Raw genomic sequence first — 16,570 nt, forward strand, 5'->3', positions numbered from 1 at the left:
TCTCATGTACAAGTCTGAGAAAATTCTTTTTCTCAAGATATCCTAAGAACCCCATTCCCACTAGCAATAGAGAAAGACCATTCACAGTCTTTCAAATAACACAATCTCCTAAAAGGTGAACTTTACTGCCCCACTGAGATCAAAAGGCAGCCAAGTGCAGCTGCTTGTGGGATGGAGCCAGAGGTGGCAAGAGAAAAGGGGCAGGCCTCATCCCATCACCAGCTATCCCTGAACCATCATGCCAGAGCAGAGCACCAGGGCTCTGAGAATTTAAAATTCAAACCTGCCCTCCTGGGTCCTGATGAGAATATATTCATCATGGTAAAAGGATATATCATACTTTAATTTTTAAACATTGAGCTATATTGTATGTGAGCTGCATTTGTTTTCCTGTATAGCCTCTGCAAATGTTAGTGGTGAGTCTCTTCTCTCTGAGCTTCTGACACAGGCACCTCCCTTTCTCCTCCACTGGATTATCTAGCCCCTGAAGGTGAACCAAGGCTTTCTTCTCTCCCCACCCCCCCCCCACCTCCGACTCCCCTCCCTATTCCAACTCAGGAGCTCTGGCACCTGTTTTTCTCCCAAACTCTCATTCTTAGTTGATTGTCAAGCTTTCTCACAGAGGGCTCACTGTCAGCTCTAACCTCTTTCTCAGGTGTGTCCCCCTTTTTAGTTAACAATGCTACCTTCTTCCAAGATGGCTTCACAGCCTCCCTTATCTTCTAGGACTTTCACCTGCAAGCCTCCCCACCCCTCCAGGCTCAACTTCCAGGTACTGTGTCTCCTCAGTGTCTTTCCTACAGGCTGGGATTTGGATGAGATGAATAAGGCCAAGTTGGGCCAGTAAACGGTAGAATCCTGTCTTTATTTGAAATTTTGAGATTTTCTCATTGACTAGAGGCCTGGTGCACAAATTTGTACATGGGTGGGGTCCAGCTGGCCCACCCCAATCAGGGCTGATTGACGAGGGGAAGGGCCAAGGAAAGTTCGCCGGCCAGCCCTGCCCCCCTGGTCGAACTCCCAGTTGAGGGGACAATTTGCATATTAGGCTTTTATTCTATAGGAGGATTTTTTTTTTACATTAATTTTTAAAATTGTATGAAAACATGGCTTTTATTGAATACGGAGTTTTGGGGGTTCCCTTGAATTTTACACCTAAGATGATTGCCTCAATCATTTCACCCTAGTCCTCCCCCACCCCCTGCTTTTTCAAACATCCCTCCCTTTCTGTTTCCTCTGTGGCAGCCCTCAGTCACCAGCCTCCATTCCCTGCTCTGATCCATCCTACAGCTGCACTCAGTATTTTCTTCCTTGAGTGGAAGTTGAGTTGTGCCCATCTCTTCTTCAAATTTCTTCAAAGCCTCCCTGCCTCATATAGAGTCCAACACCCGCCCCCGCCCCCGCTCCCCCCCCCCCCATATCACTGGACTCCATGTCAAAGGCTCTGCTAACCTTTTCAGCTTCATTCCCAACCAAACCCCTCAGTTCTATGCTGGTCTACTCAGCCTTCCCCAGAGAAGCCTGTCCCCCACCACACTGCCTCTGTGCTTCTCTTCATGGAGTCCCTCCCCTCCCCTCCATTACTCTCCCCTCCCTTCTCTCCTCCCTTTCCTCAGAAAATATACACTCTGACTTCTATTTACTTTACCTGTCATCCTGCTCCTGCCAGCCTCCCTGGGGTGGCTGTGAGCACCTTGATTGCAGAGTCCATACCTTGTTCCCCATGCCCAGGGATGGATGACAGCACTGCTGACTTACTATTTGGCGCCTCTTCAACCTCCAGCTGGAGCCTATACTTTGACAGATATCTTAGTCACCTCCTTCATGGCTTCTGCATGGATCTTTCTCCACAGATCTTCCCTCCACCTGATGGATATCCCAGTGATACCTCAGACTTAGTTTGAAAATGGAGTCTTATTTTCGACTGGCTCCCTATCCCCTAAGATTGTATACTACAGACACCTACAACTAAGGGCTGCAAAAGTGACCTGCCCACAGTTGTTCACAGGCAGTTATTCCAGGATATCATGACACCATCTATTTAATAGCCTCTCTCACCCTCTGAGGTCCTCCACATGAAGGTGGGATGGGGAGGGGCCATGAGAACCTGTCCTCTGTTGTATGCAGATGTCCATGAGTGGGTTCACCAGTGAGGACAGCGTGGGGCAGGTACAGGTGCCCTTACTTCTCAGCACCAATCCCACTCCAACCCTGTGCAGACAAGGGAAGAGGAGGGCGTTCTTAACGCTCACAATCAGGTTCTTAGGATTTATTTTAAGATATATCTCAGTTTCTATTACATCTGAATATTAAGGTGGTTTCATCTGCGTTTCAATTCGTGAGGCAACAGCAAGCATCCTCTACCTCCTCCACCACGATTCAAACCACTACCTTCCAAATTCATGGCTGTCTCCTAAAACCTGAGGGTAAGCAGCTCTCTCCAACACTGAAGAGCTGAGGTAAACGAGGCAGTAGTATTCAGTTGCTAATGCTCTGTTTTGGGGATCTCTGTCTATATAGACACCCACAAATCTACAGGATGGGGCAAAAGTAGGTTTATAATTGTGAGTATGCAAAACACAGTTATTTTTTGTTATTTATTAATTATTGTATTATTTCCCATCCAAAAAACTATAAACCTATTTTTGCCTCACCCTATATAGATAGTATAGTCTTTTATGTTATCTTTTAAAGTCCATTTTCTGTGTCTTGATGCCTGAAAGTATGAAGTCTAATACTTGATAATGCCTCTTAGGACACACCAGTTCTTTTACACAGGCTACTTAATCATCATTTAACCTAATAACTCCAAATGGTAGATGTATTAATTTCTTAGGGATTCCATAACAAACTACCATAAACTGAGTGGTTTAAAACAACAGGAATGTATTCTCTCACAGTTGTGGGTGCTAGAAGTCCAAAATCAAGGTGTCAGCAGAATTGGTTCCTTCTGGAGGCTCTGAGGGAGAATCTGCTCTATGCCTCTCTCTTTGCTTCTGCTGGTTGCCAGAAATCCTTGATGTTCCTTGGCTTATAGACATATCACCCCAATCTCTGTCACCTTCACATGGTATTCTCCCTGTGATTTCTGACTATGACTTTATCTCTGTCCAAATTTCTCTCTTGTTATGAGAATACCAGTTATTGGATAAGGGTCCACCCTAATCCAGTATTACCTCATCTTAACTTAATTCATCTTTAAACACTCGATTTCCAAATAAGATCACACTTAAGGTACCTGAATATAACTTCAACATTTCTTTTGTGGGGGACACAACCCATTAATAGTATCATTCTATTGTTCTCACTCCCATGTTAAATTTAGAATCAGAGAGTAACTTATACAAAGATATAGAATAGGTGGCATAATTCAGTTTTTAATTTGCCTAAACATTATACCAATTATTGGATGCCTGCTTGTACTAGGCCTTCTACTGGGTGCTTCTTTTTCATTTCTAATCTTGCAAATAGTTATTATACCCAATTTTACAAGCAGAGATTCAGATCATTTAAGTAGCTTGCCCAGAGTCTCATAGGTAGGAAGTAACAGATCTGAGAATCAATCCAATAATTCTCACCCAATTCAACATACCAGAACATCTTTGGGATGCCTCACCACTCTCACTCCCTTTATACTCTCCCCTGATATAACTCCCTACCTGCAGCTGAGAGTCATGGCTATAAAGAACAAGTTACTGGAATTTCCTAAGTGAAACATGTAAAGGCATAAAATTAATCATTGGGATCACAGCACTGCAACTCAATGCCTCACAGTGGGTGACAGTCTGATGAGAAAGATCAAATCTTCATCTTCTTTCTGGAGGCCAAAGAAAAGTTGCATGGAAAAACCATGTAAGGAGTAAATGTCATTAAAGAGAAATATATGTCACAACTAATTACTTCCCTACAGTGTGCTGCATGCGGGCTGAAGCCACTTTTCTGTTCAAACAGGCACCTTACTGGGAAGGAGACTTTATGACCATGATGGGGAGGAACCTGTCTCAGCCAAATCCATACAATGGTTATTTAAATCAATTCATTCTTGCTCAAAATAAAGAAATCAAAAGCATCACTTCCTGAGAGTTGCTGTGCACTCTTCCTCAACATCAAAGTTGTGTCATACACACACTCATCAGTGCCTTATAGACATAGCACCAGAACACAGAGACCTTCAAGCAATGCACGAGCCACAGCAACTTCCTCAAATCGGTGCAAGGCAATGTGGGAAACCACTCAGCCCAATGCCACTAACTGAGATTGAAGCAAAACTTACAAGTTAAAGTTGTTTTTGCTCATATTACCTCAAAAGGATACTACAGAAGAAATAGGAAGTAGGAACATGGCTTTGGAGGCAGGCCAAGTAAAATGCCAATCCCACCTCTACCATGCACTACTTATGGGGACCTAGGTGCGTTATTTCTCTGTTTGAAGCTGCAGTTTCATTATTGCAAAATGGAGATATTGACATGAACCTATAGAGCTGTTATAAGGAATATAAACATTCCACTCTGACCCTTGATTCCTAACATAGACTATAAGCTCTGGGTAAGAATAAAATATTTTTTATTTTTTTATTTATCTTATTTATCTTATCCCATAAATATTTATTTTTAAAAGAGACATGGCTTAAATAATAAATGGGAGCAGAGATCTGGCAGAGGCATCAGGATGGGAAAACAAGTGACAGGATGAGAAAACATCACATTGATAGGAGATACTAATTTCTTTCATGTGCTCAATATTATCCAACTGAATTAAACACACACACACACACACACACACACACACACACACACACACACACACCGGACTGGATGGGGTTAGGGAACAACTTGTACTACTTTATCACATTGTTATTAGCCATATTTTCCCAAACCTTATTTATGTCTTCAAATATCTTATGCTCAACTTTATACCTATGAGACAACATCCTAAAGGGTAGGGATAAGGTTCTATTCACCCATGCAACCCTTGACTGAGTGTGTTGAAGAGATGACAAAAACAACTTTTGATTTGAGCCATCTGAAGGAGTGCCGTCTAGAGGCCAATGATTCAAAGAGCATCTCCACAGGCAATTAAGCAACTCAAACTCATCTTGAAATAGATGTAACAGCAGAAGTAATGTGTACTCTCTATACAAACCCTGAAATAAAGTTTGTAAGACTGATACAATACAAAATGATATTTAAGCCAAAAACAAAGCCTGAGCAAAGAGATTTTTGGTTGTATTTTTAATCAGTGAAAGTACCAATCCATTTCACAAACAGCTTTACAGGAAGAATGGAGTAATTCATTATGTCAGTTAAAATTCATAAAAAAATAAGCTCCAAAATTAGTTAAATACAACTATGCAAATACATTATTAGTATAAAAAAACTCTTAAAATAAATATTAGCAGTGTTTATTTGTAAACAAAACTGCCAGTAACAACCCTTCACTTAATGACAACAAATCTGCATTGTTTTAAAATACTAAAGATATAATAAAGAGAATATTGACCATTTTTCTTCTTAATATATAATACTCAATATCTAAAATAATGTTATCAATAACAGATACAAATTGGTGTTGTCATTGGTGTGTTGAACAGTCTTTTTCACAGTACTGGGGCATCATGTCTCTGCAGAGGGCAAACTTTTCAAAAGTCTTCTCCTAGCTGTGATCCTTGCACACCGGGGGCACTCAGAGGACCGGAAGCACTGCTTGTGAAAGCAAGCTCTGCACTCTGCAAGCAAGAAGGACAGCCATAAGCAAAGGGGGCTATCTTGTTTTCTCAGATATGTACACTCATCCCCAAAAGAGAAAGGATCTGAGTCCAGAAACCAGACTCTTCCAAAAAGAAATCAGGCAGATTAAAACTCAGAGGGATTATAAAGTCTTCAACAGGTCATGAGCATTGACCTCTGAGAGCCTGATGAGTGGATGTTGCAGTGGCCCTCAGATCTGCCCAAGGGACATTCCCCCAGCTGCTGAGAATATTGTTAGCCAATGGCTCAGGAGGTGGTGTCCCTTCCCTAGAAATGGCCCTAATGGGAGAGAGCTGCCTTGCTCAAGGTCATGTCCCCTTGTTAGCACCAGCATGTTGGGTGACTGACTGGTCAATGTGGGTTTTAAAGACTTGGCTGGCCCCCTTTCCTCAATTTGAAACAATGCTGAAGGCCATTCCTGCTTCAGAGCTCCCCATGAGATGTGCTAAGCCTTCACTGCAACCACATCACAGCTCAGCTTCTCCCTCTGCCCAACCTTGCTGTCTTCACACCCCCATGGGTATTGAGCCTAAGAATGTGCCACAGCCGAGACCTGTTTGGCTCAGTGGATAGAGCGTCGGCCTGTGGACTGAAGGGTCCTGGGTTCGATTCCGGTCAAGGGCATGTACCTTGGTTGCGGGCACATCCTTGGTGGGAGGTGTGCAGGAGGCAGCTGATCGATGTTTCTCTCTCATCGATGTTTCTAGCTCTCTATCCCTCTCCCTTCCTCTCTGTGAAATATCAATAAAATATATTTAAAAAAAAAAAAAAAAAGAATGTGCCACAGTGAACTTTCTGCATGCAAATCCCTGCCTCAGAGTTTCCCTGCAGGTAACACTGCCCAATGAGTCAGAGAAACAACACTTGAGTGGTCTAAGAGGAGGGCTTGCTCATATCAAGGGCAAAGGCAGATTTCTTACCATATCTCTCCCATGAAACAGCTTAGAGAACACAGTATTTCCTGGGGCACTAATAGAGTAGAACAAGGATCTGCAAACCTTTTCTGCAAACAGGTAGATAGTAAATGCTTTAGGTCCTGTGGGCCATATGGTCTCCATAACAACTTTTCAACTCTGCCATTGTAGCACAAATGAAGCCAGAGGTAACACTTCAGTGTTGGGCATGACCACGATCCAACTACAAAATGCAGTGCTGTAGCTTACCCTGGTATAGAAGAATTGGGCACAGGCAAAACTGGGTCCACTTCCTCTCTTCAAACCCTATACCAGGAGACATCCCCCTTTATCCCTGCTGCACCCAAATACTCCTTCCTGTGCACCCAAAACTTTACTAGCTCCAGTTCAACATATAGCACAACCAGCATCATTATAATTTAAAGAAATGTTATTTAGCTATTATTAAGCTTAAGCTAATTTTAAATATATATATGATTTTAGAGAGGAAGGGAGAGAGAGAGATAGAAACATCAACAATGAGAGAGAATCCCCTAGTGGGGATTGAGCCCACAACCTGGGCATGTGCCCTTGACCAGAATCGAACCTGGGGTCCTTCAATCTGCAGTCCGATGCCCTATCTGTTGAGCCAAACAGGCCAGGGCAAGCTTAAGCTAATTTTGTGCTTGTTATTAAACTTACTAGAGGCCCAGTGCATGAAATTCGTGCATGGGGGGGGGGTGTCCCTCAGCCCAGCCTGCACCCTCTCTAATCTGGGATTTCTCAAGGGATGTCCGACTGCCCGTTTAGGCCTGATCCCTCTCACAATCCAGGACTGCTGGCTCCCAACCGTTTGCCTGCCTGCCTTCCTGATTGCCCCTAACCGCTTCTGCCTGCCAGCCTGATCACCCCCTAACCACTCCCTTGCCAACCTGATCGATGCCTAACTGCTCTCCTGCTGGCCCGGTCACCCCTAACTGCCCTCCCCTGCAGGCCATCTTGTGGCAGCCATCTTGTGTCCACATGGGGGCATCCATCTTTGACCATATGGGGGCAGCCATCTTGTGTGTTGGAGTGACGGTCAATTTGCATATTACTCTTTTATTAGCTAGGATGTTAACTCTGCACTTATTAACTAGAGGCCCGGTGCATGAAATTTCATGCACTGGAGGTGGGGGGTCACTCAGCCCGGCCTGCCCCCTCTGTCAGTCCAGGAGCCCTCAGGGGTGGGAGGTGACCTGGCAATCAGTGGAAGGTGATGCTTCCGTCACACCTCTGCTGCTGCCACTGCCGGCAGCACAGCCTTGGCTGGCCCTGGTTACCTGAGCCTTGGGCAGCCCTGGGCAGCTGAGCAGCTGCCATCCTAGGCTTGCCTGTGCCTCAGGCATCGGCTGGGCAGCTGCCATCCAAGGCTTGCCTGCACCTCAGGCCAGCCCTAGGTGGCTAGACAGCCAACATCCGAGGCTTGCCTGCGCCTCGGGCATCAGCTGGGCAGCTGCCATCCGAGGCTTGCCTGTGTCTTGGGCCAGCCCTGGGCAGCTGGGAGGATGAGGGTGGGTCCGGCCATACCATGCGCCTGCCATCCGCGCCAGGGGTGAAAGGATGAGGGGACTTGGGCGGGGCTGAGGGGACTGGGTGCCGTCATCTTGTGGCTATGGGCACCACCATCTTTGTGATGGTGTGACAGTCAATTTGCATATTCCCTCTTTATTATATAGGATAAGCTTATGTTATTCATTTATTAAGATACCTGAACATCTTCTACATGTTGTGATCTGAAATGGGAAGATAACAGCTGTACTCCGGCAAAACTCACAAATGAAGCCCTTTCCTTGACACAGCTGTAAGAGGAGTCAAAGAGTTAAAATCTTCATTGGTAATATCTCTTTCAATGGAGAATCTTAGTCACTACTTTTACAGAATTTGATAAGTAGCCATTTTAAATTGTCTACAATTCCAGCCTCTGGAAGGAACAAGGTGTTATATTCTGCTGCAATGAGTGGATGAGAACAATAAATGTGCACTCATTTTGCATGTAGAAACGTCACATTGAGTTGGATTAAGGCACCAGAGCAAGATCATGATTTTAAACATGGACTCTTACATTATCTAATTTTGTTTCTGATAGCTGCACTGCAATTCTCCAGCCCTATAGACAAAGAGCTCCTGCTCCATTGGATCCCGAGTTGACATTGCTGCATTTGGACAGATGGGACAGATGGGAATCCAGAGTAAGAAGCCACTTGGCCCAGGCTTGCATCCCAGCCCTGAGACTTACCATCAGGATTACCGAGACTCTTTTAACAGCTGTGAAACTCATTTTTCCTATCTGGAAAGGGCATAGCCAGCACTTTCTTCAGGATTTGTAAAAGTTAAATGATATAAAGTGCAGAATACCTAGCATAGGCCCTGAAACACAAGAGACAGTTCAGGGACACACCTGCCCCCTGTGAACCTCACCTCACAGCTGGCCACGTGAGCAAGGGAAGCATTCAGAATGTCCTTGAGCGCGGGCGCCAGCAGCCCTTTCTTGACCCTGACCAGGTCCTCCAGGGAGAAGAGGTAGAGCTCATCCGTCAAATGTCTGGGCACCTGCTCAAACTCTTTTAATGCACTGCCAGAGAGAAAACAAAGAGGATTCAAGAACCCACCCACACAGGCTGGGGGAGAAGAGGGAAAGGGGTGAGCAGGTAGTTGTTTTCTCCTGGAATTCACACTTACTTTTTTAACTCGATTTTTTAAAAGAGCCCCAGGAACAAGTTAACCTTACTCAATCAACACTTTAGATTTTGCAAGTTCACTTGGAAGCCAAGGTAAAATCCCATACTGATTTCAAAAAACTGAACCAGCAGAGAAATGTGCTTCTTGCAGACTGACCAAGCAAAAGAAAACTGAATATTATTTCAAGTCTTAAAACTGTGTACTGGGATAAAACTCACTACCTTACTGATTCCAGCTAAATTTCAAGTCTGTCACTGACAGTTGCCCCAGATGGCAGAAAAATAACTGCTCAGGCATATAACTCCCAAATCCTTGAGTTCAAAACTGAGCTTAAGACTATCCATCTGTGGGCTGGTCACAGGCACTTGGATGCACCAAGGACATTCAAAACTGAACAAAACCTTCTCTAAGCCCTCTGGACCTCCTCCTAAATTCCCTAAATCAGTGATGAGACGCATCACCATACACTGCATTCCCAAGGCAGCCACTGCCTACGCTGGACCTGAAGTTCTAGTGATGCCAAACCATATTTAATTCTCCATCCAGCCTGGGGCACTCCCTCAGCCTGCTTCCATTCCCAGCTCAGGCTTTATCTCTGGAAGCCTTGCCTGCTCCCTTCCCTTATGAACAAAATGCTCCTCTGCATCCTCAGGGCTCTGTACATATGTACCTAACACACAATCCAGCAGTGGACTATTGTGCTGATTCCCTCCCTGGACTTAACTTGAGTCCTGTTGATTTGTTCATCTGAAGCACAGAATGGATATTCAAGAAATTGTTGTAGATGGTAAGAATTGTGGGTATTGTTACATGTTATATACAAGAAAACTGAGGGTCTGAGGCATAATTAACCTGTCACAGCAATGCCATGAGGTAAAGCTCAAGCCTAAGTGACTACTAAAGACATGCTCCTCCCCAAGAAATTTAATTCCCAAAAGCAATACATCATCATTAAGTAAAGATTAAAAACTGAGAGAAACTTTAAAACAAAACAAAAAGATACATCTCTAATCCTATGATCCTATTATAACAAATAATCTTAACTCTTTAACATACGCTTTTTCCAATTAAAAATCTCTATCTCTGTCAAAAAATTCATGCCTATACCTCTATAGCCAAAGCTTCCAGAAATTTCACTTTGAGAAGTTTATCCTAAGGACATACCTCTGGATGTGGGCAGAGATTCAGCTAAAACTTAGGTTTCTTTAAAAACAATTTGTTTTTCAATTACAGTTGACATTCAATACTATATTAGTTTCAGGTGTATAGCATAGTGATTTATCCCCTGATAAGTCTAGTTTATTTATTTTGTATTTTAGATTTCCACATATAAGTAAAATTATATGGTCTTTGTCTTTCTTTGACTGACGTATTTCACAGTATGAAGGTTCCTCAAAAAATTGAAAATAAAACTTCCATATGACCCAGCAATCCACTTCTGGGTATTTATCTGAAGAAATCCAAACCACTAATTTGAAAAGACATATGGATCCCTATGTTCACTGTAACACTATTTACAATAGCCAAGCTATGGGAAGCAACCCAAGTGTCCATCAATAGACAACTGGATAGAGAAGATGTGGTATATACTGTATATACAATGGAATATTACTTGGCCATAAAAAAGAATGGAATCTTACCATTTGTGACAACATGGATGAACCTAGAGGGTATTATGCTAAGTAATTAGTTTTTTAAATAACAAAAGATATTAGAAATATATTTAAATATATATTAAATATTACAACTCTATTAGGTTTAATATCTATAAAGATATTTAAATATATTTTATGTAATATTAAGATATTTAAAATGTTGGCTAAAAATCTATCAGTAATAGGAAAATACTTAAATTTATCACCACATCATACTCAAGAATACTATTATACCCAATAAAAGTTTGACATAGCTGTCAGGGTTTTTTTTAAAAAGCCATTAGTACACCCATGCTCACAGAAACACTGTTCACAAAAGCAACCCGAGATGGATGAATGGACAAACAAATGTGGTATATACATACATTTAGCCTTCAAAAGGAAGGACATTTTGCTACATGCTACAACTTAGATAAAGCTTGAGGACATTATTCTACATAAAATAAGCCAGTCACAAAATACTATATGATTCCACTTATATAAGGTACTTAAGTAGAAAAATTCATAGGTACATGAAGTAGAATGGTCATTGCCAGAGACTGAGGGGAAGAATGACTGGGGAGTTATTGTTTAATGGACAAAGAATTTCAGTTTTGCAAGATGAAAAGAGTTCTGGAGAGGGATGTTAGTGATGGTTGTATAACAATGTGAATGTACTTAACCCCCCTGAACTGTATACTTAAAAAGTGGTTACCATATGATGGAAAACTTCATGTTATATTTATTTTATCACAATTTAAAAATAATAAAAAGGCCACTGGCTAGAGTTGTCTCATCCTGACCCATTCTTCTTAAAAAAGTAAATTCACTAATAGTGAGCTAGAAGGTTTAATAACTCTAAAAAGGTTTATATTCCCAAGGAGAGACACAAGGTAATTACAGTCAGCCCTCTGTATCTGTGGGTTAGGTTTAGCATCCAAGGATTCAACCAAACACAGATAAAAAAATATTCAGAAAAAATATATACCAGAAAGTTCCATACTTGAAGTGACCATGCACTAAGAACTATGCTGAGTCCATGTGAATGACATGATGGATAAGCATAGCCTGCTGTAGCCTTTATACAAATATAGGTTACTAGTGGCCTGGTGCATGAAATTCATGCACATTAAAAAAGAATTAATTAGAAGAAATACTTTAATATTGCTATTTGCCCTTTATAATAGAAGTGTCAGAGATGAAAGAAAAATAGTAAAATGTATATGAAAATCTTCCTCCTGTCAGAGTCTGGGGTGCACCATGGGACCCAGAGTCAAGTTCCCACCCCCTGCCAACACCTCGAAATTGTGCAAGACCCAGACCCGGCCGGCCCCACCCCCATCAAACCCCGCCAGGCGGGGGGCGCAGCCTCAGGTCCCCTGGCCTGTGATGGTGGGTGCGGCTTGAGGTCCCCCATCAAGCCCTGCCTGGCGGGGGTGTGGCCTGAGGTCCCCCGTCAAGCCCTGCCAGGCAGGCAGGGGGCGCAGCCTCAGGTCCTTGCTGATCGCTCATTACAGTTACGGGAACCCCGCCTCCACTGTGGGTGCAGCCATCTTGTGTTACGGGAACCCAGCCTCTGCTGTGGGCAGCGCCATCTTGTGACGGCCTCACAACGTGAGGGTCAATTTGCATATTACCTCTTTATTATATAGGATATGCAAATATTATGCCACTAGAGGCCCGGTGCACGAAATTTGTGCATGGGGGGGGGTCCCTCAGCCCAGCCTGCACCCTCTCCAATCTGAGATCCCTCTCACAATCCAGGACTGCTGGCTCCCAACTGCTCGCCTGCCTGCCTTCCTGATTGCCCCTAACCGCTTCTGCCTGCCAGCCTGATCACCCCCTAACCACACCCCTGCCAGCCTGATTGATGCCTAATTGCTCCCCTGCAGGCCTGGTCACCCCTAACTGCCCTCCCCTGCAGGCTTGATCACTCCCAACTGCCCTCCCTTGCAGGCCTGGTCCCTCCCAACTACCCTCCCCTACTGGCCTGATCACCCCCAAGTGCCCTCCCTTGCAGGCCTGGTCCCTCTCAACTGCCCTCCCCTGCTGGCCATCTTGTGGCGTCCATCTTGTGTCCACATGGGGGCAGCCATCTTGGGTGTTGGAGTCATAGTCAATCTGCATATTATTCTTTTATTAGATAGGATTTTATAGAAGGGATTTGAGCATTTGATATCCTAGTGTTTCTGGAACCAATCTCCCTCCCAATACTGAGGGAAGACTAAGAGGCCTTGTGTATTGGAGGGGCCAGGCCAGAAGGCACACAGAGGATTAGCAAATGTGTGGAGGTTATCAGTGCTCCCAACTCACATGCCCAGACTGTCCCAGCCAACAGTAGTACCTTTCAGCAAATCTGCAGGTTTTCAATAGCTTCTTGATATGAAATAGCTGCTCCTGGATTTCCTAATGTCAGAAACAAAATGGGATACTCATAATGTAATAAATGACACTGGAAATGTATGTAAAATTTAAATGTTATTTCTAACCTGGAAATGCTACAACACTATAAAACAAGCCTTTGAAGTAAAGTCTATTTAGTAAAGGTTTAAGACTGAGTCCTGAGACTTGCAGAGGGTTCAGGATGGACCCAGTTTTTGAAGTTTACATAGCATTGGCTTTCTTTAAGAAAAATACACAACCATGTATAAAAGAAAGAGATCTGCCAAAACCGGTTTGGCTCAGTGGATAGAGCGTCGGCCTGTGGACTGAAGGGTCCCGGGTTCGATTCCGGTCAAGAGCATGTACCTTGGTTGCGGGCACATCCCCAGTGGGAGGTGCGCAGGAGGCAGCTGATCGATGTTTCTCTCTCATCGATGTTTCTAGCTCTCTATCCCTCTCCCTTCCTCTCTGTAAAATATCAATAAAATATATTTAAAAATAATAATAAAAAATAAAAGAAAGAGATCCTGTTGTTTGCAACAACATGATGAACCTGAAAGACATTAAATAAGCCAGACATAAAAAGAAAAAAGAAGGCATGTTCTCACTTGTATGTGGAATCTAAAAATGCCAAGTATATAGAAGCAGAGAGTAGAATGCTGGTTCTTGGGGACAAGGAGGTGGAGGAAATGGGAGCTGTTGGTCAAGGGGCACAAAGTTGCAGTTATATAGAGTAAATACTTCTAGAGGTTTAATGTACAGCATGATGACTATAGTTAACAATACTGTATTGAATATTGGAAATTTATTAACAGAGTAGATTTCAGGTGTTCTCACCACACACACACACACACACACACACACAAATACATAAAGGTAACTATGTGAGGAGATGGATATGTTGAGTAGTAATCATTTCACTACATGTAACAAGTCATGTTGTACACTCTAACATATACAATTTTATTTAAAAACTAGTGGCCTGGTGCACAAAATTTGTGCACAAGAGGATGTCCCTCAGCCCAGCCTGCACTCTCTCTAATCTGGGACCCCTTGGAGGATGTCCGACTGCTGGGGGATGTCCCTGTGAGATGGGGCCTAAACCAGTAGTCGGACATCCCTCTCACAATCCGGGACCACTGGCTCCTAACCGCTCACCTGCCTGCCTGCCTGATCACCCCTAACCACTCTGCCTGCCAGCCTGCTCACCCCCAACTGCCCCCACCTTGCTGGCCTGATCGCCCCCAACTGCCCCCCTACCAGCCTGATCATCCCCAATTGCCCTCCCCTCCTGGCCTGATCACCCCTAACTGCCTCTGCCTCGGCCCCGCTACCATGACTTTGTCCGGAAAGTCTCCAGGAAGGTCTCTGGGTCTACTTAGCATATTACCCTTTTATTAGTATAGAGACCTGGTGCATGGGTGGAGGCCCGCTTGTCTGCCCTGAAGGGGGTCCTGGATCAGGGTGGGGCTCCCCTTGGGGGGCAGGGCCAGTCTGGGCGAGGGTCCTGGGGCGGTTTGCAGGCCGGCCACACCCCCATCGGGGTGGGGGTCCCCGCTGGGGGCAGGGTGGACCTGGGCAAAGGGCTGATGGCCGTTTGCAGGCTGGCCACGCCCCCATTGGGGTGAGGGTCCAGCCTGGGTGAGAGGCTGAGGGCCCTTTGGGGGTGGTTTGCAGGCCAGCCAAGCCTCCGACTTTGTCCATAAGGACATCTGGAAGGTCTCCGGAAAGTCTCCCAGTCTAATTAGCATATTACTCTTTTATTAGTATAAACTAGATAATAAAATTTAAAAGCTATGTGTAGACGCAAAACTATGCATAAATATACAACCTGACATGGTGCTTTTGCTAAAGTCAGTGCAGGCCAGGGGCCCTGAAGCATAAACTCCATCCACTGGACAACAGTAAACTCGCCCCTCAGAGGGTCTGTCTGAATTGGGTCCCCTGTGATAGGTGTAATGTATATTTGTGGCAGCAGACCCTTTCAGCTGCTGGACTGGCTTCCCCCAAAAGGCCGCAGCTCACCTTCACTCTGTCCAGCTCCTTGGCCTTCGCATACCGGCTGTGACTGATGTTCAGCAAATTGAAAATGGGCTGGTGCCATATACTATCCAGCAGCCATTTGGAGAAATTGCTGACGTAGTACTTCCTGAAGTCCCACGCAGTCAGGATCCGCGCAGGGATGCAGGACTCTGCATAAGAGTGGCAGCAGTCGCAGAAATACTTGCCCAGGTATTCACAGTACCGGAGCCGCTTCACAAACTCTGCGGAGCACACAGGGGATGAGCACCAACCAGCTGACGCTGAAAAACCTACCTTGGTGGCCCTACCTCCAATTTCATGCAAGGCTCAATGCTGATTGCTGATTACATGCTGCTAAAACCATACTCAACCTCACAGCAGCTGGGAAAGCGGTGGCGGAAGGTACTGGAGGCCTTAAATCATGGCCATTCATACGCTTTGCTTTTGTGGAACAGATGTCGGAAACATAGAACCTTCCCAACGTACTGCTGGATTTGGAAGATGGGCGGTGTAAACTGCAGTGAGACTTAGGGTCTGCCATCTGGCGGGAGTCCAGACTGGGTCTCTCATTGGTAGGAGGCTAAGGGGGTTGAAGGGTGGGCAAGTCGGAATTTCTTCAGGCTGACATGAGGCCACAGAGAGAAACTCAAAATGGGATTATAGGATATTATTACATATGAAAAGTGCTTTATAAATTCTAAAGTACTATATATATGTTAAAAAAGTAGTATCCAAAATAATTCCTGAATAAATCAGTGAGAAACAAATATAAAAATGTGCACAGGATAAAAACAGGCAATACATGGAATGGAGAAATGCATATAACCAGTAACGATGTGAAAAGCACACCATCTTAGTAATGATCAAAGGCATGCATATTAAGAGACTGAAATACTTGATTTTGCCTCAGACTGTCACAAATTTAGAGAATCCAGAGCAGCTGAGGCATAAAAAGTGGGCACTCATTCATGTGCTGACAGGAGCGCTACCCCTGAGGAGGACATTTCCATGATATACTTTAATTCTTAACCATGCAGCATGAATCCTAATGCTGACATCTGACAGAAATGCGAATGTGCACAAGTGGAGATATAGAATGGTGCTGGTTACAGCATATTTATAATGAAGTGGGGAGAAATCTACTAGTAAACATCCATTAAGAAGCAACTGG

The 16,570-nt window shown here is 44.2% G+C and overlaps 1 protein-coding gene across 2 annotated transcripts in view; it reads right to left on the reverse strand.

Annotated features, from left to right (window-relative positions):
• Positions 1 to 5,221: 5,221 nt before the first annotated feature.
• Positions 5,222 to 16,570, reverse strand: part of RUBCNL (rubicon like autophagy enhancer) — an 83,088-nt gene continuing 71,739 nt past the window's right edge. For both annotated transcript variants that reach the window (XM_080659583.1, XM_080659582.1), the window contains exons 10-14: positions 15,403 to 15,641; positions 13,340 to 13,401; positions 9,101 to 9,254; positions 8,391 to 8,481; positions 5,222 to 5,725 (exon numbers count right to left, since the gene is read on the reverse strand). In XM_080659583.1, coding sequence (XP_080515709.1) covers positions 5,613 to 5,725; positions 8,391 to 8,481; positions 9,101 to 9,254; positions 13,340 to 13,401; positions 15,403 to 15,641 — 659 coding nt within the window. In that variant the 3' untranslated portion in view covers positions 5,222 to 5,612. The remainder of the gene's footprint in view (positions 5,726 to 8,390; positions 8,482 to 9,100; positions 9,255 to 13,339; positions 13,402 to 15,402; positions 15,642 to 16,570) is intronic.

This window comes from Plecotus auritus (genome assembly GCF_963455305.1).
Source record: "Plecotus auritus genome assembly, chromosome: 3".
In the NCBI taxonomy this organism is placed as follows: Eukaryota; Metazoa; Chordata; class Mammalia; order Chiroptera; family Vespertilionidae; genus Plecotus; species Plecotus auritus.